Here is a 14,670-nt window from a genome sequence, read left to right as displayed (position 1 = left end):
TCCCAGTCTATTTTAGACAACTTCCAACGTCTGCGATTACCTTGGTTAGCGGTGGAAATCGAACAGACGGTATGTACTTCATATATGGTAAATATATCGTACCGTCCAGTGAGCAAAGCCAGACTCTTCAGCTGCATCAACGGTCTTGAGGCGCTTTGTTTCCATGCATGAGATGCTTCTTTGTGCATGTGAAAAAGGATTTTTACCCTACTCTCAAGGAAGGGGTGAGGGGGGAGGAATCTCTGAATCATTAGGGAATCTTGCGAAATACACCCTTTTTTGTAGGCACGTCTAATTTTGGGTTTTGGGTTTGAGGCTGGCCGTTCGTTTGTTTTTTTTGTGCGACTTGAGCATGAAAATCTTTTTAACATGTTCTTAAAGTTGTGTGGTATACTAAGTTCCACTACAAACTGAGTTGCTCTTTATGCATGGTATCATTCAATACTGAAAAAACAAAAACAAAACGAGAAAAATAAATTAAGACGCTCTTGACTCTCAGCTTGCTGGGTATGTTTTTACATGTACTTTGGTTAATCTCAGTCAAAACGTTCTGATAAAAAACTGGTTCTCCTCAATTTGCTACCCTGTAGGTAGACTGATAGAAACATCTTGAAATGTTACAGAATCTTAAAATACTGTTAAGCCAAGTGAGAATTTGTCATGTAGAGCCAGAAAAGCACATCCTTTATTGTCGTTAAGTGACTAATAACCTCACTAAAACGCCTTTTATTACGTTCTGTTTCAGGTTCCACGGTTCGCACTTATCACTTGAGGTGCTTTGCGTAACTTTTAAAAACATTCCAAAAATACTGAAATTTTGATGAATACAAAACAGCCTTACTGCATTCTGTTTGACTGCATACTTTATATGACCGTGACACGGGATAACTAACCCCGTGGCATTCCTATTATATGACTTATCATTCAAGATTCAGCATACGACGGTGCACACAATTCAATGACACACGCCTATCCATATTGTGCCGCTTTTTGTACATTCAATATACAATTGAAATTGGGAACCTGCCTAGTTAACTAACAAACAAATCTTCCTTTAACGTTCTGCCCAACTTGAACAACTACTTTGTGATCATCACTGTTATTTTGGCACACAATACGACATTCAGAATTAACGTTTTCGCTCCGTGAAGTTAAGAATCTGTGGGCTTTAAAATCAAGACAGCCGAGCGAAATGCATGAATCGCTATGGAGATCTGTCTCCTAACTTGGTGCCATTCCGATTCATCTCCTTGGTATTGAGCTCTGTGAATTGCATCCGTTATGCCAGAAAATTTATTTTCAGATGTCGCAGACAATTGGCTCTGGGTTGATGAAAACACAACGTGCCTGCAAAATAGAATCGAAAAAAATAATGTGCACTTTACGAAAATGAAATTGAATAGCCTTTTTAAGGTAAAGAATGACTTCAGGTATCAACATGTTAGTCATGATTCTACAAGCTTCAAAGAAAGGGTAAAGGTTAGCATTATTTTTAGGTTATGGTAAATGCAGCTGTTAATCCTCACTTGAGGGACACTTTGTGACGTTAATTGTTTTTATTCCCAGACACGTGCCCAGAAACTTTTGACAACCAATGAGTGAATTAAAACTGCGCATGCTATAAGCCATTTGCAAGGCTTCACTCAGGCTTCACAGGATTTGTTAAAAAAAAGACGAAGGAAAAAAACAATGTGACGACCCGGCCAAAACAATACAGTCTTAATGAAATTTGAGGTTTGATAGAGGTGCAGGCCAACTGGTTTTAAAGAGACTATGTCCGCTGCGGCACATGCGCAGTAGGGACTAGTTGGCATTTACATAGAGCTGATGACGCAGGTTTTGCCTTTCGGATAGACATCTACATCTACATGTTCCAGCACTCGGCAAAGTCCCTTTTTGACTTGTGGCTGTTTCTGCTTAGGTGGCTTCATACACCACAAGCGTTTTTAGAGACATCACCGCCAAGCCGGCCACTTCTGCTGGAGAGAACAGGACAGCCACAACACCGGGGACTTTATCCCCTACTCTTCTCGAATAGTGTTTGGGTTCTTTAACGTCCCACAGGGAACTTATGAACATAGAAGACATTTGTGAGACGGGGCCTACGGCTTATAGTCCTTATCCGAGAAGACTTGAAAGTCTAACCATTTGCAGATGAAATTACAAAGGCAGCACTTTCTGCTCAGTTATTTTAAGATCCTGAGTGTTGATCCGGCCGGAGTTGAACTCACGACCAACTGAGCCACCGGTGCGCGGTAATGATTACCGTCTAGCTGATCACATGTTCCCGCTTCACGGATTAGAAGCTTTCAAGTTCCTGTGTTTTCGAACTTAAAACTTAATAGGCCTTTTGCGATATATTAAAATTCAGCTTGATAGTGCCGGAGGCAGTGAGGACAAAGACAAAGGAAAGTAGATGATATGTAAATATTTTTCACTTTCATTCGAACGTGTTTCTATTGTTTTTGTCCTCACTGCCTCACTATCAATATTTGATATTTCGAGATGTCCTATTCCGCAAACTTTCTTAAGACGAGTGCAATTCAAGCAGGTGAATTAAGCTAACTCTTCAACGGAATTTGAAAAAAATCGGCACGACGGCTTGTGACCAACTCGCGCATGCGCGTTGAATGATATAGTTCCTTTAAGGTGTGTATTTGCCTCTACAATACTAGACATATTTAGTTGGAACACTTAGCGAATGGTCAGAATCATCGTGTTACAAGATCGTAGCTTATACCACATCCCCCTTCCCCCATTCAGGAAGGGGGAAACGGCGATGGGTGTTCCAACAAATGTGACGAGTATTGTAGCCTACCAAAAATATTAAGATGCTGGTTAACGTTTGACAAGGAGTTGAGATTTCGGTTGATTCTACAGGGGCATAAACGTAACGTAAGAACCGTGCGTGTTTGGTCTTCTCGAGACAGAGGTGAGGGATGATTTCATGCAGACTGGAACGCCTAAATTGCTCTGTTGTAAACATGGCGGTTCACAGCACCAGTGAAGTCGTCTCTCTGGCCTTTCAATGGACTAATTCCAGGACCTACCGATACAATTTGAGCAAGCTTTGATAGCTAAAAATTTCAATCGATGCTGTATTTTGCCGGTAGGACTGGGTGGCTCCACACTCATAAGAAAATCTATGAAATGAGAATCGGGGGTCTTCCCTTGTCATGGAACGGCTGAATTACCCAGAATTCCTTTTGGGCATGAAGGAGGCAAGCGGAGACTGGTCCTCATCAAATGAGGAAAAAGTAGCGAGAAGAAGATTTCTAGGCGGATACTAAGGAGTAACCAAGGTGCGTGCTGTTAACGTAGACTTTTTATCATAGGAAATTCGGCCTGGCCTTTAGTAATTTCTTGTCCAAGAAACGGTATAATGTAAATAAGAGAGTAATGAGATTTATATTTGCGATTACCTGTCCTCTTATGTACCACTTAAGTCAAACTCTACATCTCTATGCAATAAGCGCATTCAAAATTTCCTCATATTATTGTATAAAAGTAGTTAAAGAAAGAAAAGGCTTGTCCTGCATATATGAAAAATACGTTTTCTCTCCCGTTCTCTTGTTACGCATGATGTTCGTGGAAATTACATTCTGTCCCTCAATAAACCTAGAACAACCAGGTACGGTCTTAGTTCTTTTTCTTACGTTTTTACTAAGTACGTTGCGAAATGCGCTACCTGATTTTTCCCGTACCACTGAGTTTACTGGTTTTAAACTAATCCAGGGCCGGATTTTGTACAGCGGCCTTTCGTTTTGATTAATATATCTTTAAATATTATTTAATATTTAGTTATGTATCTGTATATATCATGTATGTTAGCTGTAATGTCTCGAAGATATTATTCTGAAATTCGAGATGAAATAAAGTTTTATGCATGCATGTATGTTACCTTCGGCAGGGCGCATGCGTGCACTTTGCAATCTGCGACTCCAGTGCTTACCATATGACAGATAAAATGAGTAATCTATTGAATATATAAGCCATCGAAATCTTACGTTAAATTGTAATGACAAGGGCGGTTTGGAGCTGTAAGTAGGCGTGGGATTTGTCTTATATGGTTTAGGGGCCGACATATCCCTCCCTCAATGCCGTACCGGGAGGCGAGGTCGGTAGCAGAAAGCAGCGAAGGGCCAACTGCGTCCAAAAGCGATCGCACGGGCCGAAATCCCGGGATGACTCGTTTGGTACGACGCTCCAGCGCCACGTCTGGAGGTACTGCATATTTTTCTCGTCTCGTCTTCAAACATTCCGTCAGCGCATGCGTGCGTAAATGTTCAGCCTCTCCGATACCTACAATACTAGACATATTTAGTTGGAACACTTAGCGAATGGTCAGAATCATCGTGTTACAAGATCGTAATTTATACCACATCCCCCTTCCCCCAATTCAATGTTGTGTGAGAATTTTTCGGGCGACTACTAGTAGTTGTGAAAATCAACATTGGAGGAAGGGGGAAACGGGGATGGGTGTTCCAACAAATGTGACGAGTATTGTAGTTCTTAATTATTTGCTCGATTTACTGCGTGATGCTGTTGTGATAACGCAAGTAGTTGCTTTCATAGCAGTTATCGACACGCGATCTAACACCCCAAGGGGCTGTATTTACCTTCCTGAAGCCCCAGCAGAAAAGCTCTCCTTGTCAATGAATGCTCTTTCCAGCTGGATTAAGCGATCATTGAACATGCGAACCTGTAAAACGCTGAAAAAGTAAAAATTAAAAAGTCAAAACTGACTTTTACATTTAAAGCTTGTGGGGCTGGGTTTAGTTTGTTTGAAAGGCTGAATGCATGCATTATCCACTGTATAAAGTATTAGACATTGATGAAGAAGTATCAACAGAGATAAAGTAATTCAATGGATAGTTATCTAACCAAATGAAGCTATCCCCGTCTTTCGTTTTGCACAAAGGGCAAAGGTCCCGCGTGACCTCAATAAACGCGATGCGGGTCAGTGGAGTTGAAGATTTTTCTCTTGACGACTTTTTCCTTGACTACTATCCATTGTATTGGAACTCAGGTCTTCGCACCCAAAGCCTCTCCGTTGTTATAAACAAGATGAGGACCAGAATGAAATCATTGTAAGTACCAAACTCTTTTTCGTTTTTACGCGCAGTGATTTAAATTTGCTTTACATCGCTCATTTGTAAATTACAATCATAACATGTCAATATCACTGAAATTAATTTCTGCGATATTCGTTCAAGTAATATGGATTACTTTTCATTGTTAACTATTTGTAAGCGATCCTGGAATGTTTTTGCAGCAACCTGGAACTCCTCTGCGGCTTTTATTAAAAATTCTGCCGAAAAAAGGTAGAGAACGTGTTAACACATATTAACTTTGCTTTAGTTTGACTCTTACCAACTTTGATGTGCATCAAATGTGCAGGTTTTACTTGAGCTGCACAAAGAGCTTATCAAAACGACATCAATTATTTTCCTGTTTAAATTCTCTTTTCGTAATAACAGCAAGAGCTACCACAAACAAAAGGACGCAAAATAATCCCAACAAGAAGTTGTAGTAACGGAGCATGGAATTGGATTTCGGTTCACATTTTCCGGCTCTCCTTGCCTTCCACTCACCTATCAGCGTTTACTAAGTCAATTATTCTTTGGCGTGTGGCGATTTTATTTAATATTGGACAATCAAAGGGTTCAGAAAACACGAAATAAATTGAACTAATTTCTAATACAAGGGGACCACTTGAAATGCCAAAAAAAATTGCTAAGCTCTCCTTGAATTGAAAGTTATATCAACGCTAGAAAATCTTTCTTTGATTTACAACCTGATCAGGAAAAATAAATGTTAAGTATTCATAAACCTTTTCTCGGTGATCGGCTTTTACCTAGACCCTGGGATCCAAGCCCCATATTTTCAACCATCCACGTACCTAATGTAATGTTGTGACTTTTTAATGTGTCATTGTGGATATCAGACAGGTCTTCCACCCACTCACGTAGGACGTTTGCATACTGATCCACCCAAAATGGTATAAATAGCGATCCTGTTATATCAAACGTCATGTGCAGCAACACCTTCACAAAGGCAACATGTGCTCTGAGGATATCGGCCGGTGACTTGAGAGCACTGGATAACTATTTGAAGTAAAAAGGCTAACATGTTAACGTTTAAATCGCAGGGGTCGCAGAGTACGTTCGGAAGTGGGGGGGGGGGGGGGGGGAGGGGCTAGGTTTTCGAATGAATCACGGAAGTGTGAGGGGATGAGGGGAGGGGGGAAGAGGTTTAGGAGATAACAACACTGTGTGATGTGAGGGCTCTATAGACTCCCCCCCCCCCAGCCCCTTCCTCTCCCCTGAATGACATGATCATCCCTGAGTATACGCGGAACAAACAACAAAACTTTAACTTTGTGTGAAACTTTAATTTTGCATATATAAAATGAACGAGGCTGCACAGATTTCACCTTTTACAAAAAAAGAAAATCTCTTGTGTTGATCATGATTTATTTGGTTATGAAACTCACGTTATAGGGAGTGTAGATCAAAGAGACACAAGGTACCCCGACTTTGTTTACAAACGGTGAGCAGCTCCTCCCAGTATTCTCAGACACTGAACTGTGGAAAACGCCAGAAACCCAAAAGTCATTTCGTTAAAAGGATATTTTCAATACTCTTATAGCAAAGAGTGAGTGGAGCCATGCAACGCTTATTTGTTGTTTCACTCACCCAGCTTTCGTAAAAGGCTGTAGGGGTTAAGGACTAGCGTCTTTTCTCTTTAGTTATCTTAAGACCCTAAGTATTGGCCCGGCCGGGGTTCGAACCCTTATCTCGTGACCAGTGGGTGACCGCATAGTAGTCCGATGTTCAACCAACTAGGGCAGCGGTGCCCGTTACACCTCAGCCTTAGCCCGGACTGTACTGTTACAAAGAAATAGAAAAATTCACAAGAGAATACATATTTCCAACTGCACTTTCAAGCTAGTTAGAAACCTGATTAGATTTAACAAGAACCTCCATGACTATTATTAACGATTGAGCTGGAGCACCACATTAATACTGATAAGCGAATTCGAACAATGATCGCCTATTAAAAAAATAGCATGTAAAAATGCAATACGTATGACAGTCCTTACCTTGTGTTCGTCCATTTATCGTACAGTGTCAGAGATGAGTTGTCCACGAAATTGACCTCAAGGAAAGAATTCTCGATAACTTACATTAAAATGATTTTAGAGTATTTAAAAAAAATTCATATATAGACTTGGAAAGACCACCGCAGGTAGATAAGTAACTCAGTTAAGCAGTTGCAAGCAATTCTGGAAAAATGAAGACTTGAAAGGGATTCGAAACAAACAAGCAGTGATCACTACACGAGTCCAACTCTCTCCCATTCTATCATTATGTGTCTTTCGTTGCAGGTCTTGATTAACGATTATGCAATCCACTCATCCCCGAGTGTTCCGAATTTCCCTGAACAGGACTAAGCATTAAATTAATCGCAGATTGAAAGACACCGAATCTAGTTAGCATGGGGGTTTTGCAAACGAATTTAATCCCAATTTGCGACAAGTTTGCTAAAAATACAATCAGACCATATGGGTTGTCTTGCAAATAAAATAAACTCCGAAAGAGCAAGCTCGATTCCGCCGCTCTCTCGGTCCTGGTCTTCGTTCCTCCCCGCACATCGGGGAAGGAGCGCGGACTCTTATCCTGAAACAGCGGCTGGTGAAGCGAGCCAAGGGAAGCCAAGGGAAAAAGGTAAGATACTGGTCTTTTCTTTCGGAGCGTGCGCTGGGGCAATCAGTGACGAGTGACATTCCTGAGTTAAGTTCGCGAAAACAGAGAAATTTAATCTACCAAACAGCAACAACAGTACTCCAGTAGTTTAATCTCACCTTCTTCATTGCTTTTAAAGCTACGTATTCTAGTAAAGGGTGAAGCTTGACTCCGATAGGAACTTCTTGAAAAAAAAAATTGTATCACGGAAAGGTTAATCTTTGCAATTATGACTACCAAACTAATGCATTTACGCGGCTTGTATCATGGTATGGACGTTATTTAGTGCCAGATGGGAGTGAACTATCGAGTCCAAGAAAGGATGATAGAGGGGACAGTACACATCCACCATACACAAAGCCCTTCCAATGATAAATTTTTTCAATCTAAATTTAGTCCGTGTTCATGATGCGCGGCTATATTTTAAGGGAGACAACTGATTGGTTGGTTGTAATTGATCATTGGCTCCACGACCATGGGCACGAGACCAAAATAATTGTCAAAATACCATGAACGTGAAAAGCTTAAAATATAGTGAAAAATGGAGGGTGCGTTTTTTTTTTTGAGAAAATCCAAAAAAAGGATTTGTGATATCGGAACAATGGATTCTTCAGCGTCAAAAAAACGCAAAATCCAAAAAAGGATTATTTTTCATGACAACGCAAACATACAAACCCGAAGTTGCTGCAATTTCAAAAACAAGAAAAAAAACTTTAGCGGTTAACTGGTTTGTTTTGGAGAAATTCTTCGATGAAAATGCTACCAGAAAAAAAAACCTTAGCGATCGATAAAAAAAAATGAAGAAAATGCGTGGTAAAGTACAAATCGATTCATAGGGTATGTTTGCAGTAAACTTTTTTAGCTGTCGGAAAGGTGCTAATATTTATGCTGTGGAGAAACTTTTAGTGTAATTTCTGGTGTGAAATTTGCAGGAAACCTAACTATTTTCGACCTATTGGTGTGCTCGATCATACGGTAAAAATGGCGGTAAAACATTTGGGTGAAACTGTCATGTTCGGTAGCTGTTGTGTATTATTTTTGCATGGAAAACCGCTTGCCAAAAATACATTTTTCAAATCCTTTCCCAAAAAACGCTGAAGTGGTGAATCTCAAAAATCCGGATTTCGATTTAATCCGAAGTATCCTCCTCGAGTGGGGATACTTTGGATTCATGATCCGTTTTTGGATTTGCCAAAAAACGCAAAATCCGTTTTTGGATTCAAGAATCCGTTTTCGGCTTTTCCAAAAAAAAAACGCACCTTGAAATTATCATAGAGTGTGGGGATGTGTTCTCTCCCCTCATCCTCTCTGATTTCGAGTCTCGATGTCAGTACACATTTTGACGCTTCAAACAAGACTCTAGTTTAGCCCCAGTTCTAACTCCTCTGAAAATTTCATCAGTGAGTTGAAATCGTTTGCTTTCCCATGGGACACCTTTAGCACCCACAATACAAGAGTTTGAAATATTTCGGATAAAACGAAGCTGGTTCAAGTGTCGGTTGCGGAATGTCGCGTTTCGACATTCCGATCGCGACTCCCACTTCGCTTTGGATGGATTGTTTGCGTTTATCCTATACTATTCCAGCAAGGATTGCTTAATCGCTTGTACTTTAGCTGTGTTAATTGTATAACGTTTTTGTGCTATCTCGGAACCGACACGATGCATCTTTGTTTTGTCTGAGCTATTTCCAAGTTTTGTATTTTTGGTGGCAACACCAGCCCATACTTTCCACCCGAGACAATTTAAGTTATTTGATTGTTTGAAATTCTTTGCAACTGACAAGTGTGGTCTATACATTCTATGCTGTCAGAGCATAGCATAACCAAGCTTTTGTCAAATCATATTTGGATTTTAGACATCAAAATAAGTACCTTGCACAGCGGTGTCTACTGTCAGATAAGAGATTACACGCGAGTCCAGAACTCGTTGATACTCCTGAAAAAGGAACATCTTGCATGATTTTCTTGCAATCAAATTATAATGCAAGAGGGAATTCTTTACCTCGATCCATTCCACTGATCCAATATTTCCTGCACCCCAGCTACATATTTTTATAGTTCGTTGGGGCGACCAACCTAAAATGATATTATGTCACTTACTTTTAGAAAACTAAAGAGAAGAAAAAAAAAATTAAAATGCCAAAGTAGATATCGTTTCCGAAGTGAATGAATAACATTTTTGCCAAAACGTGATACTGAAATTTCGAAATTTTGACTGGATTGACTGCATTGTTTCCGAATTGCATTTAGTACAGGTTCTTTACCATTTGCATGACCTTGAACCAATCCTTTTTCCAGGACTTTTTTCAAGTACCAGGCCCTTGCTTGACAAACCAAGCGTTTGTTGAATGTGCAAATTTGAGTATATGAGTAGGTGTAAGGATTTTCACTAAGAATATTCGTGAAGTGGAAACTTGTTTTTATCTGCATGAATCAAATTAATGGCATATGCTTTTTGCGAATTCCGTACCTTTTTTTCTAATGGATGATAAGATCCTGGCAACCTCCATCAGAATCGCAGTTGTAGCAAAAGGGCGGGCACTGCCTAGAAGAATGTAGCGATCTAGAGCGACATAAAAGCCACTTGATTTAACTATAGCACACGATCATTAATAATGTGAATAAAGAACTTTGACTGTGAGATAATATCATATTCATAATCAATTTTTCAAGTTGAAGTTGAAGAGACTTTTTATTTGGACACATTTAACACTTCGCAAAATAAAAATGGTAAGTGTTCAGACGATCATAAATTATATATCAACCTTTAAACGATTCCAAACCTGCCTCATTACCGTATTAAAGTTTTTATTAAATGTCTGGAGAGTTTTAACACTGTTGAAAACTCTCTCAAAAAAATTTGGCGTAGCGGCAGTTTGAACAGTCTGTTCAAAAATTGAAGAACACAAACATGCTCACGTTGTGGCGGCGTAACTAGAGTCTGTTCTGTCTTCCTCGGAATCAAACAGTTTCGCGGAGATGGAGCCGTTCGAACGGCCTTCGCACAACATATGCCCAAACGTTTGTTGAACTCAGAATCAATGAACGAAACGATATATGAAATGAATCATATACTGAACTGCGGATATGAAATCAAGGCTACGATCCTCGCAGTTATATATGGATGCAATTTTAGCAATATGCGTAGAGAAGCCTGAAAAATTCAGGACTTCAACGGGGTTTGAAGGTACAGCGAGGTCATGCGTTCAAACCCCGTTGAAGTCCTGAATTTTTCAGGCTTCTCTACGCAGTTTCTAAAATTGGATCCATAACTGCAAGGATCATAGCTTTACTTGATGAACTCAGAATGTCAGTCAAATGTTGAACCAGTTTAGTTTACCAGTTTACCAGTTTCAGCACTTGGACTCCTTCAATTTGACTACTGTCTGTTTAATTTGCTGTCATGTGGTTTCATCGATCAGTAATCCATTCAGTAGATTGCGCCAAGCCGATCACATTGCTGAAAACCAAACCATTTAAGGCGCGCCCTTGAAAATAGGCTGATTTAGCAACAGAATGGGAACTTCAGTGGCGACGTCGCGCGCAGCAAAACTACCAATGAGAATTTAGAATAGAGAAGAAAAGAGTGGAGTCTACTCTATTCTGAATTCTCATTGGTGTTTTTTCTGCGCGCGCCGTCGCCACTGACGTTCCCGTTCTGTTGCTAAATCAGCCTAATAGCAATACAAGGAGGCTCCCTTAATTTACAGATAGATGATTTAAATCTGACACCCTCTAGGCCTTTGTTGGTGGTTTGTGGCTTTGGTTTTCCTCACCAGATTCTTGGTCACCTTTGATTGTTGCGACAGCATTGCAGACTGGAGTTTTAGCTCGTGCAAGACTCACGTTCAAACTGGCATTTCTGTTGTAAAATTGCAATAATAAAACAGTTATTTCTGTGATCTATAAAAAATTCGCAATCTTTGTAGAATCTGTGAAAGGGTAACCGTTGATAAATGATACTCCACTTTATCACGTACCGGTAATGATTATTCTGAAACAGTATTTCTTCTTTACGTAGTTTAGTCATTACCATAAAATCAGAAAGGTCCAACGTAACAGATTTAATCTTGGTCTCAGTTATTTCCATTTAAAAATGCGAAACTCATGTATTCAGTGTTACCTTGTATCATGTGGATCCATTTGTAAATAGTATCTTAAGCTCAGCCCACCCTGCCAATGGTTTGGCGCCATAGTGTTGTTCAAAATTCTGCAAACAAAAAAGTAATTTTTCAATGACAAATTGCGGACGAAAGACTAAAAGTCGTGAACCATTTCTCAACGAAATGACCCTCTGGCAAAGAGTGAAAGCGTGAAAAGGGCTGGGATAAGCATCGAGTCGTCGGCATAGCCGAGAAAGACGCACTTCTTTTTATTATCTATTATTTGAGATTAGCTCTTAATTAAATAAAGAGAATACGTTGAGTGGCCCAAAAAGCTAACAATGCAAAATATTTGACAAGTATGTTGCATCGTATGCTGATTGGAGAAACGAAATATGATGCAGCCTTCGATGTTACTCCATTAAACGGTACAGATTAATTAAGGTCACTACCTGCAAACTGAAAGAACTGTTACAATTGTTCTTGTCGAACAAAGGTGACAAAATACCCAGAGTGCTTCAAACATGACTTTAAAATGCTTCCATGTATTGTGTATACCTTTGGAGCCAACTGGAAAACATTCACATATCGATAAGGTCAATTTGTAGCAGTAGCCTATTACCTTAATAACTTTTCAGCTTCATCATTTGATATCGGTTGTACTGGAATGTCGGTCAAACTCGTATCATCCAATGACTCTCTAGATACCCTAGCTATGTAAAATGAACAGAAAATAGACAGTTTTAAAATTGCCATCTTGGTATTTTTAATTTCGAAACGTGGTGGATATGGTGCAGATACACCTTACAATCCTATCACCAAAAGAAAGAAAAGAAGGAATGTATTTAAGTATACGAAAAAGATGCTTGCATATCTCTCTTCGTTCCCCTAAAACTCACCTTTAGCTGGGTAACCAGGCGTAAACGAATCTCCTCTATTGGCCCACTCGCTAATAACACTGGGATACCAATAATCTTTAGTAAGTGATGCCTGTTTTGTGCTATTGACCACATCAATAGGATCCAGATACAACAAAACTCCTGCAGCGTTCCATTTTTGTGCGTTGGAAACCTTTTGAGTAAATATATAATAATAATAATAATAATAATAATAATAATAATAATAATAATAATAATAATAATAATTATAATAATAATAATAATAATAATAATAATAACAAGAGAGCAAGTTTCAATCGAGTGTCGTAAAACCAAAACCAAAGTAATTACTTTGGCCAATTAAAAAGGACGGAGACAATCTAGTAAACCAATCAAAACTTTAATAACTTTATTTATCGACCTTTAGAAAAATATACAGTAGATTTACATGTAAAGAAACATATATCAAAACGCACGAATTAAGATTTTAAATGTGCAATTGATGTGTGCTATAGACTTCATCCTGTGTCAATACTTCTGTCCGTCAATTAATCGTCATCATCATCATCATCATCATGGTGATCATTATTATCGTCATAGACTTTGTTTCATCGTTGTCATCATCATCATCATAATCACCGTCTAAGTTGTCGTATACGTTTCGTCGTCATCGTCGTTTGTCGTCGTCGTCGGCATCATCATCATCGTTCTTATCATCATCACCATCAGCATCGACAGTAGAATCGGTGTCATCATCAACATCGACTTTGACGTCGTTGCCATCGCCGTCGCGATAGTCATTTTCGTTATTTCTCTCTTGCCTCTTTTGCGTGAGATCTTGATCCTCGTTTGCGGCTATTGTAAAGCAAAACTAGGACTTTCTTTTGTGATAATTTACAAAAAAAAAAATCATTCTGATTTCTTTCTAGTTTAAAAACTCCTAGAAATCTGAAAATGGCCTGATATCAATCAATTGTTATTTAGTTTTCCTGTCGTTTGTCATTTCATGGCAGTGTGTCTAAATTAAATCTCCCTATGGTCTTCGATTGGCCATAAAAGAATGTAAACCGGCGTCGCACTCTTTTGGCTGCAGGAGGTAACGTTCGCCAAAAAAAAATCCTTTGCTTTAATAGCTCTAAAATAAATAAAATTAAGAGAAATTACAAATACTTCATACCTTTGTTCCTTCATGGATCTTTCCATACCTAAGGATCAAAATCTTTCCTTTACAAGAAATGTTTCTTTCTTTTAAATATTTGAAGTCTCCTTGTCTTCCGTAATTAACGTATAACAGTTTACCCGACGATATTCCAGACTTTGAATAAAAAGTGAGTAATGGGAACATGGTAGGTGTAACATTATCCAAAACGTGCCACGAGTTCGTTGCTTTTAAATTTAAAGAATAAACCACATTTCCAGTTTGATCAACTAATGACAGTTTGCTCGGTCTCGTGGGATAGGAGAGCAACACCTCGTATCGATTTAGTGTCACCGTGTCAAGGCCCATTGATTTCCATTCCTTGATGATCTTGTGCGCATGCGTGCAACTGTCATTTCCAGCGATATCAAATTCGTCCGGGCAATTCCTGACAAAAAGATGATACAATAAGGTGGAACTTGACTTTTTAACAAAGAGTCAAAGCATTTGCAAATAAATTGGGGTTTCTTTAAAGTTAACTTGTTTTTTTACATTTTAGAAGCGTGACCGAGAATTTTTTCGTTGTAACGAGGGCATCGTTATATAGAGGCTATTCACTTAATAATATTTATATAATATTTATATAACATGCAACGTTTTTTGAGTCGTACGTCTGTCTATTGCAATTGTGTATTGGCCCAATGTGTATAGTGAGGTTGTTTCTTGTCTTAACATCGTTTCTAGTAAGTTTAGTGCCATGTACGCCATTACACTGCACGCCTTAATTAGCATTGCTATACGCG

General features: G+C 39.1%; 1 protein-coding gene across 1 annotated transcript in view; it reads right to left on the bottom strand.

Annotated features, from left to right (window-relative positions):
* Nucleotides 1–665: 665 nt before the first annotated feature.
* The window catches only part of LOC138044988 (uncharacterized), a 31,044-nt gene continuing 17,039 nt past the window's right edge, over nucleotides 666–14,670 (bottom strand). Inside the window, exons 19-33 of the mRNA XM_068891349.1 lie at nucleotides 13,907–14,315; nucleotides 12,751–12,922; nucleotides 12,474–12,564; nucleotides 11,872–11,958; nucleotides 11,525–11,610; nucleotides 10,219–10,311; nucleotides 9,751–9,824; nucleotides 9,621–9,684; nucleotides 7,868–7,932; nucleotides 7,106–7,161; nucleotides 6,497–6,587; nucleotides 5,903–6,107; nucleotides 5,230–5,311; nucleotides 4,620–4,712; nucleotides 666–1,347 (exon numbers count right to left, since the gene is read on the bottom strand). Of these exons, the coding sequence (XP_068747450.1) occupies nucleotides 1,152–1,347; nucleotides 4,620–4,712; nucleotides 5,230–5,311; nucleotides 5,903–6,107; nucleotides 6,497–6,587; nucleotides 7,106–7,161; nucleotides 7,868–7,932; nucleotides 9,621–9,684; nucleotides 9,751–9,824; nucleotides 10,219–10,311; nucleotides 11,525–11,610; nucleotides 11,872–11,958; nucleotides 12,474–12,564; nucleotides 12,751–12,922; nucleotides 13,907–14,315 (1,864 nt within the window). The 3' untranslated portion in view covers nucleotides 666–1,151. The remainder of the gene's footprint in view (nucleotides 1,348–4,619; nucleotides 4,713–5,229; nucleotides 5,312–5,902; nucleotides 6,108–6,496; nucleotides 6,588–7,105; nucleotides 7,162–7,867; nucleotides 7,933–9,620; nucleotides 9,685–9,750; nucleotides 9,825–10,218; nucleotides 10,312–11,524; nucleotides 11,611–11,871; nucleotides 11,959–12,473; nucleotides 12,565–12,750; nucleotides 12,923–13,906; nucleotides 14,316–14,670) is intronic.

The sequence above is a fragment of the Montipora capricornis genome, chromosome 4 (genome assembly GCF_036669925.1).
Source record: "Montipora capricornis isolate CH-2021 chromosome 4, ASM3666992v2, whole genome shotgun sequence".
NCBI lineage: Eukaryota > Metazoa > Cnidaria > Anthozoa > Scleractinia > Acroporidae > Montipora > Montipora capricornis.
This window is presented reverse-complemented; position numbering and strand designations above follow the sequence as displayed.